Source organism: Petaurus breviceps, unplaced genomic scaffold (assembly GCF_028583685.1).
Source record: "Petaurus breviceps papuanus isolate PSGF00001 unplaced genomic scaffold, PetGlider_PUasm1.0 229, whole genome shotgun sequence".
In the NCBI taxonomy this organism is placed as follows: domain Eukaryota; kingdom Metazoa; phylum Chordata; class Mammalia; order Diprotodontia; family Petauridae; genus Petaurus; species Petaurus breviceps.
Genome location: NW_027185903.1, coordinates 26,879,054 through 26,891,084, shown reverse-complemented (window position 1 = coordinate 26,891,084; position 12,031 = coordinate 26,879,054). Strand labels below are relative to the sequence as shown.

The 12,031-nt window shown below is 40.2% G+C and overlaps 1 protein-coding gene across 1 annotated transcript; it reads left to right on the top strand.

The window, feature by feature from the left end:
* Positions 1-9,529: 9,529 nt before the first annotated feature.
* HTR1A (5-hydroxytryptamine receptor 1A) lies at positions 9,530-11,212 on the top strand. Its single transcript, XM_069095996.1, has one exon. The coding sequence runs from the start codon at positions 9,734-9,736 to the stop codon at positions 11,027-11,029; it is 1,296 nt and encodes a 431-aa protein (XP_068952097.1). The 5' UTR covers positions 9,530-9,733; the 3' UTR covers positions 11,030-11,212.
* The last annotated feature ends 819 nt before the right edge of the window (positions 11,213-12,031 follow it).

Sequence of the window (12,031 nt, the reverse complement as noted above, 5' to 3'; positions counted from 1 at the left end):
TATAATATATTTATATAGTGTACATATATGATATACTATTTATATACTTTACAAATATAGTATAAATATGCACATGCATACATATATGCATCATATATGTGTACACAAATGTAGGCACAAGTGTACAAGTACAAATTCTTCTTTATCCACCCAACTTCACTCCTTTGGACTTTGTTATGTAAGTAGGAACCTCATCACCCTGCAAGATTATATCAGCTTTGGTACTCAGAGATATACTTTGCCTCTGTGACCTCTCTGAATGGAGGGTTGGAGTAGAGGGCTCCTCCCCAATCCTCCATTTAAGGTGGGTACCCAGACCAGCCATTTCTTGATTTCTTAACCCAGTTGTACTCTTTGCACTTCTACATCATGCCCCTGTGACAGGTATAGTCCCTTTTCCTTCCCCTACTTCCTCTTTTCAGCTTCCTTTTGTGTATTATTTGCTCCCCCATAAGAGTGCAAGCTCCTTGAAGGCAGATAATATTTTATTTTTTTTAAGTATTTGTATCCCCAGCATTTAGTATAGTGCCTGGCACAAATTAAGTGTTTCTTAAATCTTTGTTGACTATTGGTAATTGACAAGAGTTTTAAATATTGTGGAGAACTTTACATACATTATCTAATATGATATTTAAATCTTATAAATGTATTGTGACAAAATTCTATCCTTATTTGACCTTATTGAATTTTTATTTTTAATGTTTTGTTAGACTCCATGAATTGTATTCATTAATATCATGCTAGTATAAGAAGAGCTAAGAACCTATTTATTGAATCATAGGATTTCAGAATTAGGAGGAACTTCAGAATTTTTCTGGCACAACTTATGCGTGAGTTCCCTCTACAACTTCATCTTGCATTTATATAGTTTACAATGAAAAACAGCCAGTGTTGGGGAACTATTTCCTGAAACATCCCATTCTATTTTTAGACAGCTCTGATTATTAAGCACTTTTTTCTTTATATTAAATTGAAATCTGCCTCTCTGTAACTTCCACATCTTGTTCCTCATATGGCTCCTAAACTGAATAAAACAAGTTTAATCCCCCATCCAAATTGTAACCCGGGAAATACTTGGACATAAATATCCTATCCCTATTCAGTCTTTCCTTATGTCAGGTCAAATGATCACAATGCTTTCACTTGATCTACATATTACATTGGTTTCCAAACCCCTCCCTATTATGGTCACTTTTGTTTGGATGCATTGTTGTTCCTTAGTGTCTTAAAATATTCCTGACATGGTCTAGTCAGGGCAGAAAATAATCAGATTATAATTTCCTCACTCTGAAAAGTACCTATCAATGCAATCTAAAATCCCAGTATGTTGTGGATTTTTTTTTTTTGCTATCAGGTCACATACCAATTTACTTGACTTGTGAGACAGTAAAATCTCTAGTTCTTCTACCTTTGATGTGTTGTCTAGCCACACCACCCCCATTTAGCACTTGTGAAGTTGGTTTGAAGTGGAGGACTTCACATTTATACTCATTGAGTTTCTTAATAGATGTTGCTCATTGCTTGAGTCTGCTATTTCCCTTTTCCTATGTCTTTCCCAGTTTTGTGCCATCTGTAAAACTGATAAGCTTCTTTATATGTCTTCAGTGTAGACTGTTAAATTTCTTCTGATTAAAAACTAATTAGTGATGGCAATACATTCAGCTTAAATTGTAAACTCCTAGAGGCAGAGACCACATCCATTGTATAATATCCAGACACCTCCTTAGAGAGGTGGCTTAAACACTTTAAGATGATTAGAAATTGAAAGTACATGTGAAAATTTTTCTAAAAATCAAGTCAGAATACTTGGATTTCAATCTCAACTCTGCTCTTTACAACCTCTATAGCAGTGGAAAAGTTATTAATCCAACCTTTGTCTCAATGTCCTTATTAGTAAAAAGAATTTGGGCAAGATGATATCTAAAGCTCCTTTCAGCTTTAAATATATGATTCTTTTTGATTTCATTAGGACTTCACAGATGAACCCACTGTCATGCTTGTGATTTTTAAAATTAAGCATGAAAAAAGAAAATCGAAACATGGGCAGACTGATTATGTGAAAAAAATTCAAAATTGGGAGGCACTAAACCTGGATTCTACTCTCTCCTCTATGACTAACTAGCTTTGTGATCTTGAACAAGTCATTTGGCTTCTCTAGGCCTCAATTTCTTCAGTTGTAAAATAAATATAATATAAAACATATTATATTTATTATGTATATAAAAATATAAAATAAAATAAAAATTTAGCATTCTTTTGCTTCTGTCGATTATGTCACATTATACACACATAAAGTTTCTTATCTGAGATATTAAGAAAAACTTCCTGTCCCCCCACAAATTACTCTAGAGCAAGTTCACATATATTCATCATGTTCTAGATCTTGTATTGGTTTGATCAGCTACAATCAGACACACTGTAACTTGACTCTAATTTAGTCTTGTCATTTTGGTCCTCTTTGAGAAAAAAGAACCACAATTAACCAAAGTCAACAACTTTATCAAGTCACATCGATGACCTGCAAATCCAAGCTACAAATAATATCATTAGGACCAAGGCTTCTGCCAAACAATGATACAAAGTTAGCTTTTCTGCAATTATATAATGCTATGTTCATCTCAAGATTTATTAGAGTAATGAGATAATATCTTTACTTAGCCTCCTTTAAAAAATCCTAATGAACACTTTTGGTTTGCATTGTCATCTCAAGGTAGGTTAAAGATGCTACATATGGTAGATTTTAAAATGTAAGGATATTAGAAATGTGAACATAGGGGGCAGAGTCAAGATGGAGAAGTAGAAACAGAACTTCCACGTGTTTCCCACTTCCACCTCCTCCAATTCATGTAAAAAATGAATCTAGACAAACTCTGGAGCTACAGAACCCACTAAATGACATGGAGAAACTAACCTCCCACTGAAGACAGCCCAGCAGGCTGGCAGGAAGGTGCCAGCACAGGGCTTTGGGAGCTGAGCGCAGCCCAGAGTGAGCCCCCTGTGAGCTGGAGTTTTTATCCTCAGTGTGGCCACACCCAGCTGATGGCTGTAGGGACTTCAGATCACCAGCAGCTGTGGCATTTTCCAGAGTTATCAACCCATAGATGCTAAGGACAAAGTGAAAGGTCAGTGCAGTGTGGACCTTGGGAACTGGGAGTTCGGGAGTGCAGTCAGGCCTTTGGACCCTGAAAGGAGAAACAGCAGAGGCATGGCAACCTTGCAGCTGCTGCCATGTGGCTGATTCAGAGCTCCTGACCTGCAGATTGTAGGGGGACCAAGTAACCAGTCTGAGGGGGTAATTGCTCTTGCTTTGACCTGCTTGGATTTGGATTGCTGTCTGGGGTGGAGGTCCTGGGGTGTGTGACCAGTTTGCCAGAGCCAGTGGAGGCTTCAGAAAGGTTAGCCAACTAAGAACTCCAGCAGTTAAGAAAACTCCAGCAATTTGGGACAAAACTCCACCCTCTGGTAGCAGAGTTCTACTGTGGAAAAAAAGCTCAAAATTCAAGTAATTGAGTGGCAACCTGAGCAAGCAAATGAAGCAAAGAAAGCACAGCAATCCGACTTTACACTCCTATTTTGGGGACAAAAAGGATCAAAGCACTGAACAGGAGGAAGACAACAAAGTCAGAATTCCTACACCAAAGCTTTCAAGAAAAATATGAGCTGGTTACAGGACATAGAGGAGCTTAAGAAGGATTTTGAAAACCAAATAAGAGAAGTGGAGGAAAAATTGGGAAGAGAAATGAAAATGATGCAAGAAAATCATGAAATAAGAGTCAACAACTTGACTGAAGAAAATAACACCTTAAAAATAGATGAACTCAAATGGAAAAAGAGTCTCAAAAAGGCAAGGAGGAGAAGAATGCCTTAAAAAGCCGAATTTGCCAGATGGAAAAAGAATCTCAAAAGCTCACTGAAGACAATAATTCCTTCAAAATTAGATTGGAGCAAATGGAAGTTAGTGACTTTGTGAGAAATCAAGATACTACTAAAAAGATCCAAACAAATGAAAAAATAGAAGGCAATGTGAAATATCTCATGGAAAAACCACTGATCCAGAAAATAGATCCAGGAGAGATAATGTAAAAAAATTATTGGACTACCTGAAAGCCATGATAAAAACAAAAACCTAGACATCATCCTTCAAGAAATTCTCAAGGGAAATTGCCCCAATGTTTTAGAACCATAAGGCAATTTAGAGGTTGAAAGTATCCACCAAACACCTCCTGAAAAAACATCCCCAAAAGAAAACTCCTAGGAATATTATAGCCAAGTTCTGGAGATTCCAGATCAAGGAGTAAATATTACAAGCAGCCAGGAAGAAACAAATTTGAATATTTGGAAGCACAATCAGGATAACAAAGGATCTTGCAGCTTCTACACTGAGGGATTGAAGGATTTGGAATATGATATTCTGGAGGTCAAAGGAACTGGGATTAAAACCAAGAATCACCTACCCAACAAAACTGAGTATCATGTTTCAGGGGAAAATATGGTCATTCAATAGAATAGAGGACTTTCAAGCATTCTTGATGAAAAATATAGAGTTGAACAGAAAATTTGACATTCAGATACAAGAAGCAAGAAAAGCATGAGAAGGTAAACAGGGAAAAGAAATCATAAGGAACTTATCAAAGTTGAACTATTTACATTCATACATGGAAAAACAATAATTGTAACTTATGAAACTTTTCTCAGTATGAGGGTAGTTGAAGGAAATATATACATACATATATCTATATAGGAGGATATATGGGTATATGGATAAATAAAAGGTGAAATTAAGAGGTGAGAAAGGAATATAATGAAAGGAGATAGGGAGAGACAGAAGGGGGTAAATTATCTCATATAGAAGCGGCAAAGGAAGAGTGTTACAATGGAGGGGAAGAACAGGAAGGCAAAAGGGAATGAGTCAACTTTATTCTCATTGAACTTGGCTTAGGGAGGGAATGACATACATAATAAATAGGGTATCTTACCCTATAGGAGGGTAGGGGGGAAGGGGATGAGACTGGGGATGATGGAAGGGAGGGCAGGGTAGTGGGGGAGGGAAGTTGGAAACATCCACTTTTTAAAAGGGACAGGATCAAAGTAGAAAATAGAAGAAGTGGGGGGTGGGATGGAATGGAGGGAAATATAGTCCATCTTTCATAATATATCCACTATGAAAATGTTTTGCATAGCTACACATGTACAACCTATATTGAATTGCGTATCTTCCCAGGAAGGGTGGTGATAAGGGAGGAAGGGAAAGATCTGGAATTCAAAGTTTTAAAATCACATGTTTAATATATATATATATATATATATATATATATATATATATATAATTATTATTATTTTACATGTAACTGGGAAATAAGATCTACAGGCACTGGGGCACAGAGATCCACCGTGCCCTACTGGAAAGTTGGAGGGGGGATGGAGGAAGATTTGGGAGAGAGCAGATTGGGGGAGGGGATATTCAGTATGTTCACTGTTTTGGGGTGGTGGGTAGGGGGAAAATGGGGAGAAAATTTGTAACTCTAAACCTTGTGGAAATGAATGATGTAAAATAAAAAATAAAAAAGAGAGAGAAAAAAAGAAATGTGGACATGAAGAAAATAATTTTTTTTTGGCTTTAGTAAAAGTCCATGTGGATAAATATGTGGTGAAAGAATCCACCCCCAAAGAGGTATCTTCTAGTCAAAAGTCCTCAGAATTTATTTAAGAGGAGTATGTACTGAGTGCACCTGCATCTGTGAATCTCTTAATAATATTTGTAAAAGTGCCTCAGAATGGCATGCTATCTCATGATTTAAAATTTTTGTGTTATTATTTGCATATCTGTAGAGTTGAAGATATGAAAATTATTTAGTTTGTAAAAGGTTTTTTTTTAATACCAGTGAAAGTAGTATAAAACATCAGGCCAAGTTACCCAAAATCAGACTGTAGGACAAGTCTTGTTAATGATCTGTCTTTATATAATTTACATATTTTAATCTTCTAGCTAAAGGAAAATGTAAGCATTTTAGTTTCTAAAAATTCTGTAATCCTGTAGATCACAAGTTTGGCATGTTTACTGATTTTTTACATTCAATGGTACAATTATCAAATATGGTGCAATTCTTATTCAAGATTGTCCCCAAGATATATAATCAAAGATGTGGCATTGAATAATGGAGAGAGGATGCCTTGGAGTTAGGAAGACCTAGGATCAGAGCCTGCCTCTGGGATATGCTAGCTGTGTGACCATGCACAAGTTATCTCAGCAATTTGCTAAGACTATAAGTTACTAAAGGCTTGTTTTGTATTGGTAGAAGTGTTTCCTCACTGGTAGTTCTCAACATCATTGAAATCCTAGGTCTGGAACCACTATGCAATTTAGTATATAATTTCATCAGTATGTAGAACTTGATGTGGAAATTCCTTTCACTCATGCAGACATGAAATTTATCTTTAACTTAGAAAGTTGCTGGGGGCTTTGAGAAGTTATTACTTGTCCATGGTCATATAATTAAAATGTGCAAGACATAGTACTCAAACCCAGGTTTTCCTCTAAACTTGTCTATTTATCAAGGGTCAAACCTTAAGACATATTACTTCTTATATGTAATGATGCATATATATTTACACACTCACATCTATTAACACATATATACACACATGTACATGTGTTGTATGTAAATATACATACACATATACATATATCTCATGGGCTGGCCCCTAAAATCTCAGTGCAGCTTTAAGTTTTAATAGTGTAAAATGCACTAAGTTTTTTGAAAAACAAAACATCTGTACACACACTCACACATATATACATATGCATATACATACACACATTAACATTAATCTTTCAGATTCAGGCTTGCTTCTGTTATCATGTTTCCAATCTATTTTTTCCCCTAAGGATCAAGATTTCAGTGGTTTGTTAGATTATCTGTTCTGGGTATATAGCAGTATTTTAACAAAACTGTTTAATGTTGTGCCTTTGAGGGGACTAAATAAAAGGGAAAAAAGCAAAAACAGTAGATCTTAAAGTACTAGTATAGAATCTCCAGTAATACCATATAGAGTAATCTTTTTTTAGTGTCATAAATCATCACAAATGTCTATTTCATAACTAAAACACACTGAAATGATTGAGTGGGAATGATGCCCAGTACTGAATTCTAAAACAATTTATCTCTCCACAATTTTTCAGTTTTCAGAAATTTGAATTAAAGAAAGTCAAATCTCCAAAGTTCAGTGAAATATTGGCATAATCCTGAGATATAGTGTGTGTATGCATATGCACGTATGTGTATTATATTGTACGTCTAGAGTCACCTATTTTATAGCATAAATTATTTCCTCCTTTACTTTGGAATATGAAATAAGTATATCATTGAACCATGAGAACTGTGTTTATTTTCTGCTATATTATGCTATATTCCAGTTAACTTTGAAATTTTCTCCCAGAAATTCCAATTTTCTTTCATCCTCTAAAACAAACTTGCAATTTGTTCCTCTCTTTAAAACAATTACAGTGTCATTGTATTCTCACAGTGTATTGTCTGTGAACTCATTATTTTCTCAAAAATAAAAACAACCCCCCCAAACCCCAAAACAACAACAAAACAAACCCTAACCTCTACTCTATTTTCATCTGTTTAAAATTTTGTAGGCACGAATGTTTAAGCACTAAATTCCAAGTTTTGGCAATATGATACATAAAAACAGGGTTTCTTGGAAGTCCTTACCTGGAAGTCCTAGCATATAGATTACAGTAAATTTGCTTAATTTGAGCGTTTTTGTCTCAAGTTACAAATTGCTTCATGTCGTCCCACACTTCCCAACAAAGCAGCCAGGCAACATAGGAAGATTGAGAACAAGGTTAGCATTTTAATGAACATCACAGTCCCCGAAGGATATCTCCCTGATTCTCTTTTGAGTCACCCCTTTCCCAACTTGAAAGAGCAAACTAATTTTTGTCTCTAGGCTAGCGTTAGTTGTGAGGTCAAGGCATTTTGTCTTCCATTCAAAGTTGAGAGCAGGAACAGCTACATTTAGGTGGGAGATGGAAATGTGCAAAATGGAACATCTTCCAGAAACATTCTGTTTCCAATAAATTGACTAACAATTTTTTTTTCCTCTAGCGCTAGAAAAACAATGAAATCCTGTGCATCTCAGAGGTACTTTCCTGCAGGTGGCGACAAAGTCCCTCCTTGTTCAGAACTGTCCCAGGTGCTGATTATAGTCACTGGAAGCAGATTGCCATTTGAGCAGCCTAGGGCTCCCATAGCATTCTTCTCAGGGGTTCCTGTGCAGCTGCATTAGCCCAGAAGAATGGAAGGCAAAGTTACTTGACCTCACAAGTAACATTAACTTAGGAGCAAAAGGGTGTCTTGTTCTGTCAAGTGGGGAGGGCGACTTGAAGTGACACAGAGACACAGTTTGGTGGTTGTGATTTTCATGCAAATATTAAGAACAAAAAAGGAAAAAAAGAGGAAGAAAAAAGTGTATGTGTTTGTTGGGGGCACAAAAACAAAGTATCACACATTCTATTAGGCTTCTCACAAATTTCTTATATGCTTCATAGTGGCATTTTGTTTGGAGAGGAAGAAGATGAAAATCCAATGTGAAGATTCATTATTTTCCTTTTCATTTTTTTTTTGATAATTGTAATACAGAATAGGACGTCTAACCTTTAGAACCTTACTTCCTCATTTACCTCTCCTCTAAATTATTTTTATCTTTTTTCATCCACTCCCACAAGAAATCTCATGTCAATAGTTTTTTTTTTTTTTTTTTTTTTTTTTTTTTTTACGGTCAAACCTATGGTACTTAGTCGTTTGAAATGTGTTGTTTCTTCCTTGGGCTTCAGTGGCGTCAGGAAAATTGTTATAATGTTAATCTAATAGATGACTAGGGGTATGTGTGAAAGTTCTGAGCCCAGAAGGCTCTCCCAGTTGTGCAGATGAAAGAGTCGAACAGGATGGTAACAAGCGGGGAGAGGGAGGAGGGAGAGGGAGAGAGCAAATAGTCAAGGAGACACACCGCATTAGGAGGGGGGAGGGAAAGGAAAGAGTGTGGGAGGGAGGGAGAGAAGTCGTCAGAGTGGCAGAGAGAGTGATAAATAAAAGGGAGTGAGGAGAGAGAAGAGACAGTACGCGAAGGCGAGTAGGGAAAACGAAGGAGGAGGAGAAAGCAAGAGGGAAAGGAACAGAGAGAGAGAGAGAGAGAGAGAGAGAGAGAGAGAGAGAGAGAGAGAGAGAGAGAGAGAGAGAGAGAGAGAGAGAGAGAGAGAGAGAGAGAGAGAGAGATTCACTGAGTGACTGACATAGAAGGACTGGGGGTTCTCTTTTCCAGCTCCTTGCAGGTCTTTAAGCTGTCTATGAGTAGTGTAGTCTCTTGTTCAGCCGGGCAGTTGGACAGCGACAGCACCAGGGACTGCTGCAAACCAGAGTGGACAGAGAAAGACAGAGACTCCAGCTATATCCCAGACACATCTGACTTATACGGAATTGCTGCTTCGCTAACTTCTTTTGATTCTGTTGATCAAGGTGCCCGCCAGACGAAACAAGTACACCAGCTGTGTGATTTGCTGAAGATGTTCCAGTGACTTCATCCGAAAGGGGAAAACTCCCAGCTTAAACTGCCCCATTCCTCCCTCCATCGCCCGAACTCTCTAGAAGTGAGAAGAGGACAAAAACAAGGAAGGGGGAAGTGGGAGGCCCGTGCCTCACACTCCTGCCCAGCTTACCATCTCATCGGCATGGATGGAGTTACCCACAGCAACCCCCTGCCCCCTGGTCACTCTGACCTTAACAATCAGAGCAACAGCACTACCTCCAGTGACTTGCCCTACAATCGGGGCAATAGTACTAATTTTTCAGACGTGACCTTCGGCTACCAGGTAGTCACCTCGGTGCTGCTCGGCTCCCTGATCCTCTGCGCGGTAATCGGCAATGCCTGTGTGGTGGCCGCAGTTGTCCTGGAGCGCTCCCTGCAGAACGTGGCTAACTATCTCATCGGCTCCCTGGCCGTCACCGACCTGATGGTTTCCGTGCTGGTTTTGCCCATGGCTGCTCTCTACCAGGTCCTCAACAAGTGGACCCTGGGCCAGGTGACCTGCGACATTTTTATCTCGCTGGATGTACTCTGCTGCACGTCGTCCATCCTGCACCTGTGTGCCATTGCCCTGGACAGGTACTGGGCCATCACTGACCCCATTGACTATGTAAACAAGAGGACCCCCCGGAGAGCTGCTATTCTAATCAGCCTCACTTGGCTCATAGGCTTTCTGATCTCTATCCCACCCATGCTGGGCTGGAGGACCCCAGAAGACCGCTCTAACCCCGACGCCTGCACCATCAGCAAAGACCATGGCTATACCATTTACTCCACATTTGGCGCCTTCTACATCCCCCTGATGCTGATGCTCGTGCTCTACGGGAGAATCTTCAAAGCTGCTCGGTTCCGGATCCGCAAGACAGTCAAGAAGGCAGAGAAGTCCAGGAATTGCTGCTTCGGCTCTTCCTCAGCTTCCCCACGCAGGAGAGGCACCAACTGGCAATCCAGGGGCAGGAATTGGTGGCGTGGGGCGGAGCCCAAGACTGTGGGGCCAAAGTGCATCAATGGGTCTATGAGGCAGGGTGAGGATCGCGCCGCCCTGGAGGTGATTGAGATCCACAACTTCAGGAACTCCAAGGAACATCTAACGCTCCCCAGTGACGGTGGTGGAATCCCCGGCATCATCTCCTACGAAAAGAAGAACGAGAGGAATGAAGAAGCCAAGAGAAAGATTGCCTTGGCCCGGGAGAGGAAGACGGTCAAAACGTTGGGCATCATAATAGGCACCTTTATCCTCTGTTGGCTGCCATTCTTCATCGTGGCCCTGGTCCTGCCCTTCTGCGAGAGCAGCTGCCACATGCCCGACTCTCTAGGCGCGATCATCAACTGGCTAGGCTACTCCAACTCCCTGCTCAATCCCGTCATCTACGCGTACTTCAACAAAGATTTCCAAAGTGCTTTCAAGAAGATCCTAAGGTGCAAATTCTGCCGGCAGTGATGTCTTGCTGGCAGCAGGTTGCACAATCCGACCCCTCCCCATGCTCACCCTCATGCCCACCTTCACTTCACTTAACTTCCTGATAAGCCAAGCATCTCTAAATTTAGCTTGCCTCTTTGCTTCTAAACCTCCACGTCGCCTCTGCCTCTGCTTTCAGGTTTCCAACGCTCTTTAGCCAATGCAGTCCAGTGCTTGGGGGTGGTGTGGGGTGCGGTGGGGTGGGGTGGGGTGCGGTGGGGTGGGGTGGGGGTGGGGGTGGGGGGTAGGGGTATTATTTCAACATAATGCATTCGCAATGGGGAAAAGGGGGTTAGGATTGAGGGCGACTACTCCTCACGAGTGGAATTTATTTCGGAAACAAAGTTGGTTACGACTTTCTCCCTTGCTCATAGCCGAAGCTCCCTAAATCTGAGCAGTCTTGAAGTTCTTAGTCAGTTTCTGTCCTCGCAGGACAGAACTGAAAACAAAACAGCAAACCGCAGTCCCAGCCCGCCGTAGCAGGGTTGCGTTGGGTGTTTCTGAGTTCAAGATATTTAAGTTGCTGGTACCTAGTCTGGTTATCCCCTCCGCGCCCTGCCCTTACCAACTCTCAGAAATTTCGGCCGTTAGGCTGACCTGGTCCCCTTACCTCTACAACCACTCCCTTTCTCCTCTAGGTGTACTTAAGATCAGAAAGGTTGCAGAGCTTTTAGAGAACTTTGTTAGTTGTGGACACAAATTTCCAGTGTTCCCTAGAGTGACGACAAGCAGCCTATGCATAGCACCTGCTTGTCTTCCTTTTTGTCTTCCCTGTCCATTTCCTTCAATCCAGGGGAGAGTGGAAAGATTACAGTAGAAATTTAACCTTGAAAGTAAATCTGTAAGTACCGGAGGCCTCTCTTAGAAGGGGTTTGACAGCTGTGGGGGTACTGGGCGAGTTTGCATCTGGCGAGGGTTATGAAGCAACCTTGGTATTTTGCCTCACCAAACGAAAGGAGGGAGCTTCCGATGGACAAAAAGTCA

Bases quoted from the DNA above. Each gene is read 5' to 3' on its own strand.
- HTR1A (XM_069095996.1), top strand. From the start codon at position 9,734: ATGGATGGAGTTACCCACAGCAACCCCCTGCCCCCTGGTCACTCTGAC.